At 33.9% G+C, this 22,320-nt stretch overlaps 3 protein-coding genes across 3 annotated transcripts; 1 reads left to right on the forward strand and 2 right to left on the reverse strand.

The window, feature by feature from the left end:
- Nucleotides 1–476: 476 nt before the first annotated feature.
- TRIADDRAFT_52798 (uncharacterized protein) lies at nt 477–1,434 on the reverse strand (the record flags this gene model as incomplete). The annotated part of the gene is made up of 2 exons (XM_002109071.1): nt 477–957; nt 1,361–1,434. 2 exons carry the CDS (start codon nt 1,432–1,434, stop codon nt 477–479), a joined length of 555 nt encoding a protein of 184 aa, XP_002109107.1.
- Nucleotides 1,435–4,273: 2,839 nt separating this feature from the next.
- TRIADDRAFT_52799 (uncharacterized protein) lies at nt 4,274–5,546 on the reverse strand (the record flags this gene model as incomplete). The annotated part of the gene is made up of 2 exons (XM_002109072.1): nt 4,274–4,943; nt 5,473–5,546. 2 exons carry the CDS (start codon nt 5,544–5,546, stop codon nt 4,274–4,276), a joined length of 744 nt encoding a protein of 247 aa, XP_002109108.1.
- A 6,683-nt stretch (nt 5,547–12,229) lies between these two features.
- TRIADDRAFT_49836 (uncharacterized protein) lies at nt 12,230–13,095 on the forward strand (the record flags this gene model as incomplete). Its single annotated transcript, XM_002108343.1, has 2 exons — nt 12,230–12,690; nt 12,729–13,095. 2 exons carry the CDS (start codon nt 12,230–12,232, stop codon nt 13,093–13,095), a joined length of 828 nt encoding a protein of 275 aa, XP_002108379.1.
- Nucleotides 13,096–22,320: the final 9,225 nt, after the last annotated feature.

The raw sequence follows: 22,320 nt of genomic DNA on the forward strand, positions 1-22,320 counted from the left end.
TAATACCCAAAAATACACGACTTTTAAAGTAGCATCATAAATAGAATAAGATAAAAATAACTTGGGCAGATTTTTTGCAAGTATTTTATACACCATTGAACTACGGCTGAAACGTTATCACGACATTTTGATAATGACATATTTTATTTATCGTACCTTAACTATTAAGACTAACTTAAATAGGTGCTTATGCCATCAAGTATTTTTTTGCTGTTATGATTTTATTTTAGTAAATTTTACCGTAAAATTGCCGTATTTTTTCTCTTTATCGTTGGCATAATTGATATAAAGATTTCTTGACCTACATATGGATTGGAAGGTGGCGTTTCAAATTTGAAGATGGATAGTATTACTTTTGCATAACTGTTGAGCACTGTATCCAGTATTTTGGCGTTACAATAAATTTCAATTTCTGTAGAAGTTCGAACATCACTGGTATTTTATCTTCACTTCGTTTTTCTTTCGGTATCTATTTGCTACTCTTTGATTTTAATACAACTACTGGTATTTAATGAGCTTTGATTTATATGTAGACTTTCATTAGGCGGATCATCTGTAGTTTCCTCTTCTGTCACCTCTTCGATTCGCTGTAAAGGATAAGAAGGTACCACAGGAAGCCAAGTCGATAAGGGTTTATAAAGTCTTGTGATCGTCACAGCTTGGTAGTCATCCTTTCTACCGCTATCACTGTAGCATTTATCCTCCGGATGACATGTCGAATCAATATCTTCGCTTTCAAGTTGATTTTGACCTTGAAGCAATAAATCGCTTTCTTGATGAGAATCTGCAGGCGTTGTTTGATGCTGATATTTGGATTTACAAATTTTTTGCCGATTTTTTTTCATCGTGCATTTTCTGGAATAAAATTGCATGGATTCTTCAAAGTCATTGGTTATTTTATTTAAGAACCACCCATCGGAAGCTATCACAGGATTGATGACTGTTTTTCTATAATACCTAAAAAATTGCATTACGTGAATCAGTCAAGTTGTAGACGCGTACAAGAAAAAGGAGACCTTAATGCAACAATCATCGCTTTCGAGAGAATCTATATCTAAATCGATATTGATATCACGGATTAAGGTACACTATCGTATGCAAGTCGATTTTACAAAAGTTAAATACATCATAATTTCAAGTAAGATTACACTTTACTGTATTCATATCACCTTGGCATTAACATATCAAAATAAGTCATTTATTTACTTTATTTCTATCCTGTTCCACTATCCAAGAAATGATCAAACTAGATGCATTTCGTATCGATGCTATGCATGATATGTGCTACTTATTGGTCAATTAAACAAACTATAGCATAAGTAAATTAAAACACAGCAGTCAATACTGTATTTGAACGTACCACCAAGGCAAATTCTTGCAAGTTGTCCACCTTTCCAAGATAACTTCACGCGGACAAAAAATGGTAAAAGCCATGCTGTATTTGATTTAATCTATTGCTGGAGATGCACCAGTACCTATCGACAGTAGCATAATTAATTACAATCTACGTGACTCTAAAATCCACTTCAACGATCAGCTACTACGATCAATAAGAATGCACTATCCAATTACTTTCCAATCAATCGGATGATTGCTTTCACTTCTCACTGGTCTCCTGCTCAAGATCAATCCCTAAACAACCGATTCAATTCGACGCTAGTTCTCAATTTTTAAAGCTATCTCCATTCGCTCCTTCTACTGGTTAGCGTATCCAAACAATAGCACCACTAGAATATGTTCAAGATTTATATATATATATATATACCGTGAGCAAGGTTTGTTTATCTAAACTATTCTATTCTTCCTTTCTGGTCTATTCCAGAATCTCAGTCAGACGCTATAGGACGCCTAGTAGTGAATAGGTTTGTATACTCTTGTTGACTACGTTAGAATAGTTTAAAAATTTTATTGTATTGGCCTTATTTCCTGCAATTGTCTTTCCTTCAAGTATAATTAGACCAATATACAAGACGTGCTGTTATGCACGTTTAGCAGGCGGGTAATGAGGTAGCAAGAGTGCCCAATCCATCCTATTTATTTACTTATCGAGTATAGAAATCGATTTTTCTCGATGCAAGTATAGGCGATGTGCTTTGCTAATATTAGACAAGCCATTTCAATATCGTGGCTGCAGGATGACCTTGGTGACGTCAGATTGGGTGAAACCACTATGTACCGTATAGAGTGGTTTTGCCATTAGAAATTGAAAATTTTGAGCACTAAGTTTAGCTTGGTATTTTTTACTATATCAGTAGACTACAGCAACATGATTCATTCCTACTTAGATTCAACTGTGGCATGATAATGTGCTTGCAATGATAGTTAATCTCTGCTTGAGCTAGCAGTATACTGTATCCATGTCAATAATTTCTAGTCGTTTAGATAACATTAGAATTGGATAGATAATAACTCTTATCAATTCATTTGAAGTTATAGTATCTTGTAGAAGGATGTTTATTCAGAAAGCAAAAGCCAGCCTGCAATTAATTCGATGTTTAGTTACTACATACCCAAAATAATGTAGTAATAAATCGATATTGTATACGTCTTAATACAGAGAAATTGAATGGTGCTATTCAAGGTCAACTGAACAGTATCCTTAAATAAACCGGTGACATTTTTGCCAAATACATTTAGCAACAATAGCACGATGACGACTAATCTAAGGAATTAAACAATAGTAAAGTCTATATAATCGTAAGGTAGGTTTCCACGAGACAATGTATTTATGAAAAACACAACGATTATAATTATCCCCCAGTCACGTAGAACTGATCATTTTCATGATAAATATAGTATTTTAAGGTATCTTTAGAACGTCAAAAATTGGCTTTACAATTGTGAAAAATGTGTGCATTGAAGAAATTAAATTTAGACATAGTACTGGTACTCATCGAAATTTGTTGCCCTTTACTGAAATAACACTATCAAAGTACAGTGAGCAAGAAAGAGATCACCGCATGGTTAGTATTACCGTTCAAGTCAAATTCTTATTTATTGAGTAATTAATTGCTTAAGTAGAAATAGCTGTTCTTGTTGTACATAGGTACGGTGCGGGAATGCACCGAAGCAAGGCACTCTACTGTAAATCACCAATTCATCATTATATTTATAGAGTAATGAAAGCTTCTACGCGATAGTAGATAGATATTTATGTGTGTAGTGTTGCAGTTCCTTCAATAAATTTATCATTTTCATGAGTAGTAAGTAACCTTACTGCCACAGTGAACTGCTAGTTCTTCATTAACAGTCCAATTCACTTTACGAAGTATTGAAAATCAAAATTTCATTTAGTTTCAGAATAGAATGCTTTTAATATTAATTAGTATTAAAGCATTCTATTCTGAAACTAAATGAAATTTTGGATCTAAGTAACAGTTATATTATATATCACACGTTGAATAATGGTTATCAACGGGCTGGGAAATAGCCAATCACAATCTTTAGTCTCATTGGAAACGCTATATTTATTCCTGCTGATAATTTCAAAGAGAGTTGGAAACATCTTCGTGCTATCGATACTCACAGCAGTCCCGGTACTTAGCATTGGATCCTTGATTTTCAATACTTCGTAAAGACCAGTAGAAAATTTATCCTATCTAACCATCTTTTATTTACTACTAGATATTAAAATATTTTATTGTTGCAAATTTAAATTTTACTCCGTGAACCTTAGAACGAAAAACATAATAAAACTCGTAGATTAGCTGCTATCGGAATATCTTCGTATCGAAACCACTTCAGAGATCTATTTATGAAGAACACATTAACAAGTCAAATGCTTAAGTTACAGCAACTATAAATAACGTTTGTAATCGTACGATAGTCTAAATTAAAGGAATTCAATCCTTACTTTCCAGCACAAATTGCAAGCTATAATTACGGCGAATTAATAATTAACATTTTACATTTTACACCGATAGCCTTTTACAGAACAGTAAATCAATTACTGGAAATAATATTCCAATAATTTACGCCGTACAATAGAAGCGTGAAGTAAAAACAAAGCTGAATACAATAAGTAGAATAATACAAATTAATTAAACTAGTGAACTGTTAATTAATTAAAGGAGGTTGCTGATAATAGAAACTTCTAATGCATGAACTTACGCAGAAATTACTAGAGCAAGGCAACAGTTTATAGATTTTACTAAGTAATTGGCTTTGGTTGCTCCTGTTTTTCAGCTGCATCCAATGAGCGACCTGTCGGATTTTTAAATAAGTCATGCCACTGATCCGGTTTGTTAAAAACTTTCAAATTTTCGTGAAAATCTTAAATGTTATCCGTATCGACATTAACATAGTTCTCCAATTGGTGCTCATTACCATCGGCATCCATAATGGATGTAACAATATGTTTTTGATCACCGATACTACGAGTAATAGTCACCTTGTGTTCACCATCCTCAGAAATGATCGTTGATTTATTGTAGCTATAACTTTTTCCTCCATTCACTCTAGTTTGTGAAGTAGATTGATAGCTCGAGGATTTCTGATGGTGTTGATGTGGTATAGTTCCATGCTCGCTCAGGTAGGGATTTTGAGAGTCGTGCATAGCGTCGACTGTCAGATCGTCCATTGCTGCTTCTAATTCTTCTAGCGGATTTTGTCCGAAAAAGTGCAAATATCCTGGTACTGGACGGTAGAATCGTGATTGGCTGCGACGTTCTTCATGTCCAGGTCTGACGGCATGGTGTCCATGTAATGCCTGGTTTGCATGTCCATCTTGCTCTTTGCTTTCTTTTTGATCATTATTTACTTGATTACTAGCATTTTTATCCGTAGTAGCAGACCCAGGAGCATTCTTGTTACGGTGTTCATGCCTGCATCTTTCGCTAGGTAGCATTGGCCGAAAAACAAAGCAATCGCCAAATGCGTCCATTTCAACTTCTGGCATGTCATGGTATGGCCAGTAAGAAGGATATAAACTTCTTCTGTATGGCCTAGAATCAGCACATAATTTAAATATTTTACTTCTTGTAAAATAGACCAAATAAAAGTTATCCAAGATATGGAGATATAACCGATAAAGAAAATAAGAGTATAAATTCTCTTCAATTGATAACGTGCAGAGTGGTCAATACTACGTTTAAAATTAGATATAGTTTTACTTATTGTTTGATCAATAAAAAATTTTAAAATTTATAGCAGCATCTTTTCTAGAAATTTTAAATCTGCGCAGTATACTGTACTAATTATAATCGCAATTTTCAATATTTATTCGACAATTTCTTAAGGAATACAAGTAGTACAGTAGGTAGATGCACATCCATACTCATACAGTACAGCCAATATCCAGTAAATGGGTCTATTAAGTTACAGTAAGTAATCATAAGTAGTAACAAAACACTTACTAGTCGTAGGCTACACCATTCTGCATTTAAAATGTAGAATTAAATCATTGAACGCCTATATCAAATTGCTCAATCTTAAGTTACCATTTCCATCGTTTCTCAATAATATTCTACTTACCACCTAGGTGGCTGGTCGAAGAAATTTCTCCTACCGGATCGTAGTCCTTTAGGATACCAGGGTGAAAATGACATTCTGTTGATGGAATTGAGCAATTTCAGTCTCTAATAGTATCGATGAGTGCTGACTATTTATGTACCCAAAGCGTAGAAACAAATCTGGAAACTGATTTATCAACAAGCTAAAGGCAAACGGTGCAATTGGAAGAAACTGATCTATGCCATCGACAGCATCATCAAGTTCCCAGGCCGGCCACTTATATATCTTTGCCACCATGAATTTCTAGTTCATTCTAGTTCTCCTTGGTCTCGTAGACTATCCTATTGTTGCACTTACCTCTGTTGTGTATATCCATTAGCTTCGCTATTATTCAATGGATTTATTTACAATTTTTGACTAGGAATAATATTCTAAATCTTTTCTTCATGATGATAATCAATGGTCCGATATTGTAAATAGTGTATAACTACTGTACACAGTGTAACAACGTTATCCAAGGTTTAAGAGTTGATTTATGCTGTGATCATTGATCTGGTGCACTAGTTACTGAAAGTTTGCTTGTATATTAAGCGCCTTAATTAATAATGAGATCGACTTGAGTTGTAAACAAATAGTAAATGAATTAAAGATGACAACTTTTAGATTCTAAATATCGACATTATGCACTACACTTAACCTACAGCTATTTTACTGGCTGACTATGAAAGAAGCATTGAGAAACTACTGCTTCTGTTATCAAGCGGCCAGCAGAGTACTAAGAAATTACAGCATTACTTAATCAAGTGTTTCTTTGCTGAAGTCTATTGATGTTTTTTTGCCTTTTCCAGAACTTGATCCTAGCCGCTAGAATGGATGGCTTTACTGTAAAAATGCATCCGAAAAGGATTGCCTCAACTATAAATCAAGGCGCCGAGTAGTAAGGAACTGTTTATTCGTTTTGGTATGGATGCACTAACGTCCAGTAAACAGAAGGTTCTACGAATTGTTAACAACTCCAATCAACTTCTAGCAGTTCAATACTGACTGGCTTTCAAAACGCTACTTGAAAAGCTTTTAAAGTCCTGTAAAGCAATGTGTTAAGTAATAACAGACTGTTTATTAGTTGACTTAGTTATTTACCAACACCTACGGGAAGTACCTTATTATGCACCATTCTGGAAGTTTCGGGTAGTTCTAAATAACTTTGCTAATGTTAATTTCTTCTCAACTGTCAAAATGGCAATCCGTCCCCTACTGTGCAAATATCAAGGAAGCGTGAAATAGCAGTAATTTAGGAATCCTTAATGATGTCACTATAGTACGGCATCCATATTTGAAGAGTATTTGCAACGCTGCAGTAGACTACGTCTTCGGAAGCAAGCTCACCACTGCATCGCATAGTGCTTCAATAGCATACCCAGTCAAGTTTTTCGATGTTTCTGCCTTACCGAACGAGATATTGCTCTAATTGATTTTAACTGAGTTGAGAGTATTAGCAAATCAATTATGCAACGCTTTAGACCATCCAATACCAAAGTCTCATTTCATAAGGCAGACATCAAAAAATATTTGATGGAAGCGCCTGTCTAATACACATTGCAGAACTCGTCAAAGTCTACCGTTTTACTAATTTAAAATAGACGCCTAGAATCACCGAGTTTTCACGTCGAAAATGGTGTGCCTAGTCGTGTAATATCCTACAGAAATTTGCATTGACTTGTACAGTATAAATAAGGCATTTTATTGATTTGATGAATTTGGTAATTTACGTAACCTATTAATTACCCGTTACTTGAAGTTGTGAGCTTAATTTAAAGCAGTAGTTGCATCCATTTGATCGACAATCAAATCCCTGATAGACAAATGAAAGTCTTGCTTTGAGATTAACTCCAGGACACTTAAAGGGATAAACGAGATGAGACTACTATCAGCAGACCTTCACGTATTTTACTTGAAATTTCTAGAATGAAGAGATACTTTATGATATATTCACTCTTGTTTTTCTTAATTTAGAATTTATTTTGCTTCTGTTCAAGTATACGTAATATAGCTATTGTTAGTTGCAATGGAAATGCATTTGATCCGCAGTTTTATATTAAAATATAAATCCTAAACTAAACACTGTCATAATGCTTGGATCAAGTGCGTTTTAGTCAACATTTGTAAGATTTACTGCAATAAAAGCTATTTATCTACTGCTGAAATACGTAGAAGAAAAGTTTTATCCACTATGGATTTTCGAAAGAAACCTATAAATACTTCAAATTAAAGAGACTACCCATACTTGAAATTTATGGCATATTTTTACAATGAATAAAAAGAAATGACCTAAGGTAACAGGAACTGTGAGATAATAGTATGATTTGTTCCGTTTGAAAGTCAAAAACATTGTCTGCATATTTGCACTTGCTATCTATCATACTATTTTAAGGAATGTAAAGCTAAAATTTCTGTAATAATTGAATTATAGAGTTTTTATTATCTGTTTGGATTTGATTGATTAAAAATAATCATCTAACCGTAAAAGGTTATTCCAACTTTTAATCATTAATCCTGTACAGTATATACGGACTTAAGAAGCAATGGGGTTGAAAGATTACAGTTACTGTATACTATATAATAGCTTGTTACCTCCAGTTGGTAGTAAGAAGAGAAAAGAAGATAAAAATTCGAGATAAATAGCAATCCCTTGCGGCAAGGTACGATTGAACCTGCTTGATCAATAGACAGTAATGAGTAGGAAAAGAGGTAATCTGGAAACATGTCGGCAATTCTTACACGTAGCTAAATCCACAATTTAAATGAGATTGTACATAGTGCGTAATAGCTATAGCCTGATGTTTATCCTGTTTTAAGGCTTGATTTCAATTGTCACAAACATCATAATTATTTACGGCAGTATTTGAAAAGATGTATATCATTAATATACGAGATTTCTATCTAGTAATTATGAATGCTGTAGACAGTTATAACTTTACTGTAGAGCGAAACCTTAATCTAGGTGAATTCAGAAAGATCTTCATTTTAATGTAAAAGTATTAGCGAAGTATTTCCAGGTAGTTGCAGCTAGCATTTTACAGATATAATAAATAACACATTCGCATGATTCTAATAAAAGAATTAGCTAGCTTATTATTAGAAGACAATCTTTGTTATAGATAAGTACGGTAGTGTTAATGATGTAACTTAAACGAATTAAATATTGCATCATTTGCTATCATATTCAATCAATTACCATGTTCGTATATGATGCAACCCGTGTTCTTAATTATTAAAAATACAGTCACGAACTATAACTAGTGTCTAACTATAAATAATAAACTCTCAAATTCAGCAATAAAGCCTTTATCTGTAGATTTATGATACAGCTATGATGGCAATATTATCTTCTTAGGGAAGCATGAGAATAAAAAGAGGTTTTCTCTTATCAGACCAAGCTGATTCTAAATCTCAAGAGAATCTTTCTACAACTCGAATCAATATTTTAAATAGAATTTTGTTATCTTATTATACGCAATTAAATCGAAATTTGTCAGCAAACGCATGTGTTACCGAGTAATTTTTCATAGTTGTCGTAACATAGGTTCTATAAGATAATCTTTCTAGGAACGTATCTACATACCGCTATCTATATCCTTTTACCTATTTTTAATAAATAACTGCATAGTTTTCTAATATTATCTATAATTACTATTTAAATCGATTGACTATAAATTAACTGACTTCCCAATAAAGTCTAACGATAGAAGATCGCCAGTATTTAGTGTCATACTGTAGGTTAATGTCAGGGAGGACAAACCAGACAGTAGACTCGTAGTATAATTTCCAAAGCATATTAAAGCAAGTTTAGAATTTCCTAACTGCCTAAGTATTTAACAAGGGTATACAAGTCCAGAGAGAGAAATACCATGCTGACTTCGAGTATACATGTAATAAGATCTCCCTACCAATGCCTTTATAACCCTTACCATTATAATATGGTAAGATGGTTTAAAGTAATCTGAATTATTATTTTGATATTTTAGCAATATCTGCAAGTCTTTTGCTTGCACTCGTTGTCGTGTAATTAAGGAAAGAATCATATTTTCAGTTAACATTACATCATATCCCACTGGCGATGCTCTAGCGCTAAGGTTTGCTAAATTATGCAAAATTTAGATTTTATTTCGTCAAATAAACATCAATTATTAAAAATGTTTTTCTTCCATGTTATTTATTTATGTCGTAGCAATTAATGTTGTAGATCAGTCATAGTATTATTTCGATTGTAATGGACTTCAGCCTATTTTTTGATTATAATTTACCCGAAATGAGCATCATTTTCTTTATAGACGTAGATCATTAACTCGAAAGATAGCAAATAACATAAAAGAGGTTACGGGAAATTGAGTAACGGCGATTATTATCAATGTAAGTGGGTGGATATTAATCATAAATTTGGTGCTTATGAAAATTTTATTATTAATCTGTGCATGGTCTGCAACATATCGACAATTGATCGTGTTTCATGTAGTGCCATAAGCTTCATATTTCACTTCTAAACTGTTTCTTTGTGTTCATTTGAAGTAAAATACAGCTTAACACAAGCACAGTAAAAACTCATTTTAGTAACCTGTAAAACTGTAGTAAGTCATAATAAATCTGAATTATATTTGCCAATCATATAATCATACAATCATATCGCTGTCAATCTATTCCATCAACATTATTGATAATCTTGATGGAATCGAATTATAATTAAATTTGACCCCCCCCCCCCCATTCTCACCTAGTTGTAGCTGGATGCCATCAAATAGTTGAGCAATCCGTGATTGTCTAGCTATCATGTAATCAAATACAGATCGTATTAAAATCGCTGCAAAGTTAAATTCACCTGCCAAGGAAAAGAGAGATATTGCTTTTTTGAATAACGGCAAAGTGAATAGGTGTAACATTGCTCACCGGTCCGGTAACAATCTAGCGTTTAGCGTTAATTTGCTACTTTATAGTGCAGTAGTACACTCACAAGCTGGAGAATAGAATAGAAAATCCTTTAAACCTTGCTGTGCAGGGTGATGCGAATATCTGGAAACGCTTTACACCTATATGGAGGCAAAACTGTCATTGCTATAGGTATGAAATTTCGTACTTAGAAAGTTTCAGATCAAGAAAATATATTCCAGTTGTAATTAATTATTGATCTACCATCGTCGGGAGTGAAGCTATTTCACTTGAAAGGTTAGATAAAATGACAAGAATCAGTAGTAGGAGAAAGATTTGTAGCAAAATTCCTCATTTTCTCGTCATAATAGTAATTGTAGTTGCAGTAAAGACAAGCTCATAGAAGATTGAACTAGTAAAATTGTATCGTCAGAAAATATGAAATATGCAGTGTGCCTTGCCGCCAGGTTAATTCTTATAACGAAAATACATGCTTAATCATAGAATTTATGCACTATTTCTATTCCTCCCGACGATAGGATATCATCACGATTTCAACACGTACAGTAGGTAAATATTTGGATGAAAAATCTGACATTAGACTCATTATTTTACTTTCCTGTAGTAGTTTAACTTTCCTCTTTCCAACTTTGGATATTTGGTAATCAACTGCATGAGCTAAACGAGTTCTTAGGATAATATTCTTATATTATATTATATTATATTATATTTAGTCCGGTGTCCAATGTCCACTTTCGTTGCTTTAATTAATTATTATTCATTAATAACACCAGTCACAGAAGCAATCCGTCCATTAATGTGATAGTGTTAATTTATTTCCAACAGGTGTCTCAGTTAGTACTTTGACTACTTTCATCTTATTGTAAGCCATGTTGCTGTATAGGGCGGCAACCATACTGGAGGAGGATCTCTAATCTTCCTCAAAGCAGTACAGCACCTGCACAGGAGAATCAAAGTTTCCTCCTTCCAACTGTGCCTTGAAGCTTTTAACCCAAGGTTAAACGGTGATCTTAATAAACCTTGCGATCAATCGCTCTCAATTCTATAGAGTTAATTAATATCTCGTTTCACAAAGTAAAAATAAAAAACATTTGGCCCAAGCACTCGTCTAAGCCGGCCGGCATCGAAGAACTCTTCAAAGTCTACTCTATTGGAAGAGTTAAAATTCACTAAACTTGGGCACAAAAATTGGTGTGCGTTCACTATAATCGGAGTGCTACTGAAATTTGCTTGGATAGTACAGGACGTATATATAAGGAACTAAGGTGCGGTATTTTATTCATTCGATGAATTTTAATTTTACTATGTAAACGGATTAATTGTCCCTATTTCAAGTGGTGAGCATAATTACATTTCCATCAGTAGCCGTATCCATTGGACCGGCAATCAAACTGTTGTTAAACAAGGATAAGGCTTGATTTGAGGTTCATTTCATTGCACTAAAAGGGATGAACCTTAGAACCCTTGTATTTTTGCTAGATTATCTTATTACAACCGTAAGCTAAGTCTAAAATAAAAGCAAACTTTACAGTTTGAACTAAACAGTTAACATCGTCAGGATGCTTGGATCAAGCTCATTTCAATTTCAATAGTCATTTGGTCAAATTTACATTTACTGCATGATGAATGTTAATTAAAAACACACGAAACTACTGTATGCGCGTATTTACTTTTATTTTTTTATCCATCTACACTATTAACAGAATTACTAGATATCATCGTCATGAAAGATTCAACCTTCGCCATCACCACTTGTAGTATTGCTGCCGCGATTGGTGTTTCCCTATTTTTCTTACGTCGATACTTTGCTGGTAGATATTGCAACAGTAAGGCGATGATGCATCAGAAAACTATCATCATCACCGGCTGCAATACTGGCGTCGGCAAGGAAACGGCAATCGATCTGGCAAAACGAGGAGCACGCGTTATCATGGCTTGTCGTGATGATCAGCGTGGATTACAAGCCGCTCAACAGGTTCGCCAGCAAAGTGGTAACAACAATGTTACCTACAAACACTTGGATCTTGCATCTTTTGCTTCTATTCGTCAATTTGCCAATGATATTATTGATAATGAGAAACAAATTTCTGTACTAATCAACAACGCAGCTGTAGCTCATTGCCCTTATAGCACAACACAAGAAGGATTTGAGATGCAATTTGGTGTAAATCATCTTGGCCACTTTTTACTAACCAACTTGTTATTAGACAAGCTAAAGGAATCTGCTCCCAGTCGAATCGTTATGTCTCCTCCGGTATATACAAATATGCAACGATTGATTTCGATGATTTGCATGGTGTTCGATATTACTCACCTCAAGTAGCCTATAAGCAAAGTAAATTAGCTAACCTTCTCTTTGCCCATGAGTTAAATAAGAAACTTCAAGGCTCTGGTGTCACAGTCAATTCTTTGCATCCTGGAGTAGTCAGAACTGATTTAGGAAGGCACTACGAATGGGCCAAGTCATATTGGGTTGTTCTATTAAGGCCTTTGCTGATGTTAATATTAAAAACGCCTTTGCAAGGTGCTCAGACATCTATTTACTGCGCTGTTGCAGAAGAATTGGAAGGTGTTTCTGGTCGTTATTACAGCGATTGCATGGAAAAGAAATTACTACCAAGGGCTAAAGACGATGAAGTTGCCAAGAAACTATGGGATATTAGCTGCAAACTTGTCAATCTAACAGAAAGTAAAAAGAAATAGCCCCTTTATTACTTTCCTACCTACAGTCAATTCTGCTAGTTTATATAGTCAGTACGACATCAATGACGATGCTAAGAGATGTATCTGGCTATTAGTTGTGCTTATAAATAAATAATATTCATTAAGCCATACTGTAATTTTAGAGTTCTCAATTTTAGTTAACTAGTTGAAACTGACTTGGTACAGTAGTTGCTCCAATCGACCGTAAACCATTCTTGTCGCAGCTTCCAGCAATAAAATAGCCACTGCTGTTATGTCTACTAAAGTAACTTAGAAATTATTTTCGACAGCTTTTTATACATTGCCAGTCTTCTCTAGAATCAGAGGTAGAGCTCCCTCTGATGTAAAAAGTAACTACTTACATGCATTTGAGCTAGGTTTGCCAGCAATGATAACTGTACTCGTGTATGAGTATATTACACCTGAAAGTTTACGCAGTGTAACTCATATATAAAAATTATACTGCTTAAATTTTCAATTATTTCATCTGAAGGCAAGTGGTCCTTATTGTAAGCGATTATCTAATCTCTATAGACAATTAACTAGGTCATTTACGCGTAAAACTTCAAAATTGCTGGGAAATTGAATGATATCCATGGAATGGATAATACTGGTAAAGATGATACTTGCATAATGAAAAATAAATCGTTTATTAAAGTGATTTCTCTTCATGTTATTACCAGTTAATTTGCAAGAATTATAGGTGAATAGAAGTAAATACTCTTTTGCAGTAATTATAAGATCATGTACAATGGAAAACAATCGATTACACAGATTTCTTTTCATTTTTTAGACCAGCTCATTTTACAGGAGTTGTAAGTTAGTACCAATAAATGTATATTTGGGTAATTATTACATCATGTATATTGGAAATGGAATCGTTATTAGTGACTCCGATTTCTTTACCTTTTTGACTAACTAATTTGTGAGAATTGTACATTACTGTCGTATCAATAAATGTTCTTCTTGGATAATTATAAGATCATGTACAGTGGAAAAGGAATCGTTATTAGTGACTTTGATGCCTTTTCATTTTTGACATGCTCATTCGCAAGGATTGTAAGTTAGTATCAATAAATGTTCTTTATGGGCAATTATTACATCATTGTCACAAAACAGCTTGTGTGATCGAACCTAAACTAGCCTATCTACTCTATTTAATGAATCACCGATTAACTACGGGATATACAGAAACTAACCTATCCAATAGTCGAGAATCGAAGCAGACGGCAGGGGTTTAGTCGTAATCAAGGAGCATCAAGCTCCATAACAATCCTGTACAATGGTAATAGAATCGTTATTAGTGACAGAGAATTCTTTCCATTTCGGACTAGCTAATTTGCAAGAATTATACATTAGTGTTACGGAGTTCGCTCCGCGTATTTGGTAAATATTTTGATTATAAGTAGAACCATATTTTGTTACAGATTGTTGTGCTGATGAGTTATATAGCGTACAGTAGTATCATTTAAGACTAGTAACATAAAAAGTAATTAACCACTAGCATTAATTGGACTATTCACTGAAGGACAGTCAAGGAATAAGTTAGTTTTCCATACTGGAGCTTCCAGTGTGAATTAGACTAGGAATCGTTGATAAAGCTACTTTGTGACGATTAGTATCGATAAGTGTTCTTTTTTTGGGGGGGGGGGGTAATGATTACATCATGAATAATGGAAATGGAATCGTTATTAGTGACAGAGAATTCTTTCCATTTCGGACTAGCTAATTTGCAAGAATTATACATTAGTGTTACGGAGTTCGCTCCGCGTATTTGATAAATATTTTGATTATAAGTAGAACCATATTTTGTTACAGATTGTTGTGCTGATGAGTTATATAGCGTACAGTAGTATCATTTAAGACTAATAGCATAAAAGTAATTAACCACTAGCATTAATTAGACTATTCACTGAAGGACAGTCAAGGAATAAGTTAGTTTTCCATCCTGGAGCTTTCCTAAGTTAGCTAGAAAGCCTTCTAGAGTGAATTAGTTTGAGAATCGTTGATAAAGCTACTTTGTGACCATTAGTATCAATAGTATCAATAAGTGTTCTTTTGGGGTAATGATTACATCATGGATAGTGGAAAAGGAATCATTAACAGTGATCGAGATTTCTTTTAATTTTTAACCAACTAATTTGCAAGAATTGTACAAGAATAAAAATAATTATTCTTTTGGGGTATTTATAACATCAGAAAAGCTATTGTTCATAATGCAAATCTGTAACGTGAGAAAATTAAACTAACTACTGGACTTATATTCATCTTGTATATGTCTCCTAATCATACTGTCGATTGCTGTTGACATCATTGCTGTTGATATATCTTGTTGCTTTTACCTTGGCTGCTGCTGACTGTGGAGTAATTATTACTTTACTAGCAAGAAATTATTTTCTACCCTTGTTTATAACTACTTCAGCTTACATCTTGATAGCAAAAAGCCAGTGGAAAAGCCGATGATTGATATCTAAATGCGATCAGATCTACATCCAATTGCGCCTTTATTTGCGCTCATGTTATATTCTATCGTGCCATCCACTACTCCTTGCATTGCCATTACATATCAAGTTTGATGAGAGTATTTATAAGAAATAAGGTGAATTTATCAAAGGACACGATGCAGGAGTAAACCCGATCACTTTATCTGTGTTCTAATTTAGGGATATTAACCTATTTTTGCTTTTCATGATTATACTGTCTGCAGTGGTATACGAACGCATTAAATAAATATGAAATAGCGAATGAATGTTCAATTTACTTTACACTGGATGATCGCTATCATTTCTCAAGAAGAAAAATGGTAAATATCATTGTCAGGAATGAACCTATTTAAAAGCAGATCGATAAACATATTGAAAGTGTTAACAATCGCTTTCTCTCGAAATAAAAATTGTTGTTGCAACTCCAAGTCGTCCCAAACCTATTACAATGAGCAAGCTAGAAAATAAATCGAACCAATTTTTTATTGCTTGTTATTTGGTTAGGATGCTATTAAAATTAGAAGAATGTTTCAAGTCATAAGCAGAGATCGGTACCAAAAATTTAACTAATGTTGATCGCTAGTCGAAAATTTTTCATATTTTTGCCTTTCCCTGCTGTATTTCAATTAGCAGCTAATGAATGATTGTCGTATTTACTTCTTTATAAAAACAAAAAACAATCGTTGCAGAATAGTAATAGATTGGATAAAATAGTCCCAGATACTCTTATAGCAAATATGACCAATTTGAAGACGATCAAGGACCGTAGAAATTCTTTAACTACAAAATAACTATCGTAGCAGCTAGGCTATGACAATGATGTAACACTAGTTGTCAATTTATCGTATCAATCATATCATTATGCTAACTGATACCTTAGGGAAGAAAGCGTGTAATTTAGATTGATATATGTAGCTATTTATTATTCTTATAGAGTCGATAGTCATGGCGCTCTCTTTCAATGAAATTTGCCTCTCCACATCATTATCATTGCCGAAGTATTTACATAGAATGATATCATGATTGTGATATTATGAATTCCAGATTACTCCTACTCTTCGCTTCGTTGATACCTTAGCGTGGTAAGTTGATTATCGTTGATCAATCACTTTAGCGACAGTAGCTATTACCCAACTGGCTTACCGGCCTAACAAAATGGACGCCAATGTTACTATCTTTAACTTTTGTTTAAGTTCAGTATTGACGAAAGCAAATAGCTCAGTTTCAGTATTGGCCCTAGCCAAAGCACACTAATCATAATAATAACATTGAAATACATTGTCTCCTACTTATGTAACCCAAGGTAGGAATTCAATCATTTTACAACCTGAGCAATGACGATAACTAACGTTAATCCAATTCTCCTTCCTAATTGTGGTGTAATATTGACACAAGTCATTGAATACTTATTTATTTACGATCCTGTCATCATTGATTACTATCTTTGATTAGCCATTTTATAGAATAGGTAATGATGTCATAATATATGGATGATGTCGGTGCTCGATAGAGCGCTGTAGACGCAAATTGAGTGCACCCAATGGAGATCAACACAAACTCATGGCTGAAAATAGCATCACTGTAGGGTTACCTAACCTTGATCTATCTTCTTTAATCCATATTTATGAAGCCATTATAGATAGACAATATTCAGTTGCCTCGCCAATTTAACACCCTAATGATGAGTGAGAATTCAACCTGAAACAAATTGCTATCCATTAGAGCAATGTAGGTAGGGGGTTGGGTGGAGTAGGCAACTAGAGAATGGACCATATTCTTAAAGGCAAATGATGACAAAATAGAATCATTAATGTTCTTTTTCCACCATTCAATGATTCCTGTGAAAGTGATTGAATAGATTCTATGGAAATACAAGTCTTCTTCCATTCGGCCATCTATAAACTTCATTGTCTCTATTACTACGTCGACATAACTATTGATGATTGATCTACCGCATCGTATTGATGATCAGTTACACCCACTGAATGTTTATTCCTATTTTTTTCCTTTAATACAAGATTTGCTTTGTTTTGTCTTGTTCTTATTATTCCTCAATTGGACAAGTACCAGTCTCCTTCATTCACATCATTTCTCTATAGGTTATATTACTATTCTCTTTCCTCTATGTATCCATTCGATAATTATTTCGTCTACATCGTGGAGCGAGGTGTGGTAGAATGCAATCCTGGAGAATAAAGGCTAGCCATTATCGTAGTCCATAGTATGACCGTAGCGATATAATTAGATAGCGCAATTTTAGTTATAAATTGGCTGATTGTTGATTAGTTAAACTAGATAAAAACTCCATCCATTGACTTCTTTCATTCATATCATCATTACTTGTGTTTGAATGAGTACTATCGTATTTTAGATATTCTCCTTTTTGATTGAATTTCGTTTCTGGTCAGTCCTTCATCGTTATCTATAGTTTCGTCGGATTGAATTTCATATCTTGAAATCATTTATACCACTGTAAATTCAATTCTTTCCATTGATTTCAATCCGTTGGTTTGGGTTACACAATCGTTATATCGATCTTTGAAGTTAAATCTTTATTGGGTAAGAAAAACCATAGAGTACAGAAGGAAAAAAGAAATGATGCTGACGTCCAAACGTGTTCTCTTGGTAAGATTTGATGATGGTTATAGCCATCAAATAGCGTTAAACTCGGTTTATTTGCTGTATTAGTATCTTTTTTTCACGGATAGTCAGCCAATGAAGAATTTACTCGTAGAAAACTTATTCTATCATATCCTGAATATCATTTAAATGCGTCTAAATTCAATTTTTTCTTATACTCTTCACAAATCTGATCCATCGGTTCGTTGAACTCCATTTGACTGTAATGGATATTCATATAAAATTAGTAGACTCCTATTTGTTCCTTTAGCTATTTCAAAGTGATGCTTAGATAAGCATTTGCTTCTTCTAGACTTGCAAAATGACTTGATATTTTTGAAAACCACAACCAAGCCCATGATAATGTCCTGTCCGTAATACATCTTTCTTCTTAAACTCGGATAGTCCTGAAATAATACAACAAAGTCACAGAGTTGATTCTTAAACTGTATCATCCAACAGCAATCCAAGATTAATCCATTCGCGAAATAAGTTCAGCCATTCTAAAGTTGATATTCAACTACACTACTGTATAAACTCTCGTATTTTACAGACAAGAATAATCTGCATAATTTAAATATAGAGAGAATGGATCAAGTGAAATGATTGTCTACGGGTAATGAAATTCAATTCATCTTTACTACGTAATTACATTATCATGGACTATCCCAATTGAGAACTTTTTCTTCATTTCCTGGGAATAATCGTCCAAAGTCTACAAGTCCGCCTTGTATTCTAAAACTAAAACTGTTAATGTAATTACTTGACAAGAATTGAAAGATAGTTTACCAGTTGTTTGTTTAATTCACTTTCATCTAGAAGCAGTTATATCATCATCGTAGATTGACAAGTTAATTTACTCTAACCGTGTTTTATACTCATCATGATTATTGCAGTTTAATCGATTGGAAATGACCTCGTCATGATTTTAGATAATTTATTCTTGCTTCTAACAGTCCTTTCAAAAACATTCACTCAATCCCTACGTTTTAACAGTATTTCTATCATGATAACCATGACAATCCATTTCATTATCCAACAAGATGTAAAATATGAAAACAAAACCGTTTTTCCTCGGCAAGACAGCTTTTCAAATTGGCCATTTTCTCATCATTCTTTGTCGATTTCGTCTTGCATTCTTCCTCACTGATGGATCCTATAATATCAGTTAAGCTTTCTAAATGGATTTGACCTCGTTTTCAAGCGGCATAATTGAGCATAAACTGTCAAGAAGTGTGCCATCATTTTAGTCTAACGGTAGTTATAAATATAAATAGAATTTTAAAAGTGAATTAAAGGCAGTAAATCACTGGCTTCCATGGTGAAATGATTGATTTTTTTGCCTTACGCTATTGCTGTCAAGAAGGAGTGGAACAACCAAGATAAATGGATTGTTTCAACTCAAATGAACTTTCCGAATAGAGGTTACTCTTTTAACAAGGAAAATGTTGACTTTAGCGACGATGTTTGTTTAACTGGATCCGGAAATTGAATTTGAAATGATCTACCATCTCGTAACTTGTTTATTCCTACTTTCTATCTCTATTGCAATCCTTTTAATAAGGGAGAATGAGCTTCATTCCCCTATCCTAAGACCGACTAATATAGGACTAGTAAACTAGAAAATTAAATGGCAGCAAGCTTGATCAATATTATACCGGCTGTTTAAGGTAGTTTAATAAGGCGTGCCGTCGCCATTCCTTTAACATCTATTGTCATCGATGATGAAAATAGTCTAAGGAATTGAATAGCTCGAATGCAAATGTGAACAAGGTGTTGGCTAAAGGGAATTATATCCTGCTGATTTGCCTATCAAATTATAATACTATTCACCATCCATTTGTAATAATAAATGGTTTAAATCATTGCCATCAAGAGTAATCGTAGGACTACTGTCTATTTTAGCTTGAATCGAGTTTAGGTTACCAACGATTTGATTGTGCTCGTGAGTTGAAAAGACGCCTTCCATGGGGGTAATTTTTCATCTTTGTACATTACTTATGCTTAACTGTATTGATATGTTCATTCTTAAAGAACGTAATGGATGATTCACAACAGCAATGGAAAATACTAGCAGCAGTAGTCTGTTTGCTTAAATAGGCAAGAGTGGATTACGCCAATTGGCCTTGCAAGGCGTCTATTCTAAATCAACATCTAAATCCAAGTAGTTAGGAAATGCAGTTGTTCAGTTGTCGTTATTGACTTAACAAATTAGCTGTCAATATTCCATAACTTCTGGACTATTTAGAAGAAATGAAAGTTAACAGATGCAATTAGTACCGCCATTTTAACTCCATTCTTGCCACACGTAGTCTTGGGCAATTTTTTTATTCCCTAAATAATTCTCAGCGAGAAAAACGCTCCTGCCACGACATCAATATGCCTCCAGCACCATAGACTAGAGGCCGTATCTCGAATTACCCGATCGTCTATCATGCAATGGATTCTCTATCGATCATGATGGTGTCTTGCTGATGGATAAAATTTTCGAAAGGATTTTCCATTGATCATTGTTTCAAAATCACCCTATATCTGAAATACTTTCTTCTACTGACTTATTCTCAATCGTTCCTCTCAATCCATTGCATCGTACTATCGATTGAAGATATAAACAGTGTATTGGTAGAATAAAATATCGCTTTATCATAATTATCCATTCATCTTCCTGGGCAATCTTATGTTATTATCGATCCCCTATTTGGATTTATTCTATAAGCGATTTTTTGTATCCATTTTCGTCACATTTTCATTAGCAGCTAATTAACTCCAAATAAAAAGTTCATAAATAACAGTAATTACTGTAAGATGATACTACTACGACAGTAGAATCAATTTGTTTTTGATAGCATGATAGCACATTTTATAAATCATTCCCTCATTTCGATCTAATTTTCTTGAACGAAATTTATTGCGTGGCCAAAATCGAATGGAGACAAAAGCAGAATAAGCTAGTTTAACTTTTTGACGTATCTATTTTTAACAATGCTAATGGCTATAGCTCGATTCTTGACAATTGACGATGTGCATGCCTCCACATATTCTAGTCCAAATTTACTTTAGTTCCTAAAGTATTTTTCCAGCTTTTCTTCCTTGAACACTCTCCCTACCTTTTAAATGATATGCTGGAGATATTAAATGATTGGACAGAGCAAGGTATATCATTTCCCCGATCAGATTCAATATCGTTCCTCTAGATGGGCTAGGTAGCAGTCGAATAACCACCATATAAGTTACCAATTGGCTAAAGATGGATCCATAATTATAATCACTGTTAAATTATGGATTTTATACGATGATAAAATTTATTTGAATTCATTTCTTCGCGAATCTTCTCGTAATTTATTGGCTTGATTCGAGATTGATTTAAATAGAACTAGATTGAGATATGCGGTAGATTAGCGACAGATTCTACTGAATAGGAAGAATATTGTTACGTTCAACATAAATCTACAAGTATCATCGCTTGGAGAGACTTTTAGCCAGATTACAGATTTGGAAAGTAAGAAGTATTTTGCTCATGTTGTATCTTAAGAACTGAGTTCTCTATTCTATAGGATTATATTCTACGGGATAGAACAACTATTGCGGTGCTCACCATGAATTTACACACATTTTAGTTTCGAAGATTTTTAAGCTAGATTATGCCTTTAGATATCAAGCATAAATTGCCCATGTTGATTCGTTGGGTATCATGAATTGGGAATTTTTACTCCACGGGACTATAACTTATGGTGAATTGTAGAGTTTTTTTTTAATCGTTTTCTTGAATATTGTCGTCTATCTTCCAAACTAGTCTATTCCTAAATTAAAACTGCTGCGTCGTAGATGCCGCTGTGAAGATTCAATACGGACAGCCTTAGACCGATGTTTATTATTTCTTTCCGTACCATGGACAAAGATTTAATTTCACTTGCCTCAATCATCGTTTTACGTCCGTGTACACCTTTTGAGTTTTCTTGTAGAATATTGCAATTCGCATATACTGAATTGGAATTTTGTTCTTCACTTTTACCGGTTCAATTTGCTCTTTAACTCATGGATTGTTGAGTAGAAATACTAATGCGACAACCAGTAATCCAGTTGTGCTATTTCTATCTATTTGAATTCCAACAATCATTTTGAA

Source organism: Trichoplax adhaerens, genomic scaffold (genome assembly GCF_000150275.1).
Source record: "Trichoplax adhaerens TRIADscaffold_1 genomic scaffold, whole genome shotgun sequence".
In the NCBI taxonomy this organism is placed as follows: domain Eukaryota; kingdom Metazoa; phylum Placozoa; class Uniplacotomia; order Trichoplacea; family Trichoplacidae; genus Trichoplax; species Trichoplax adhaerens.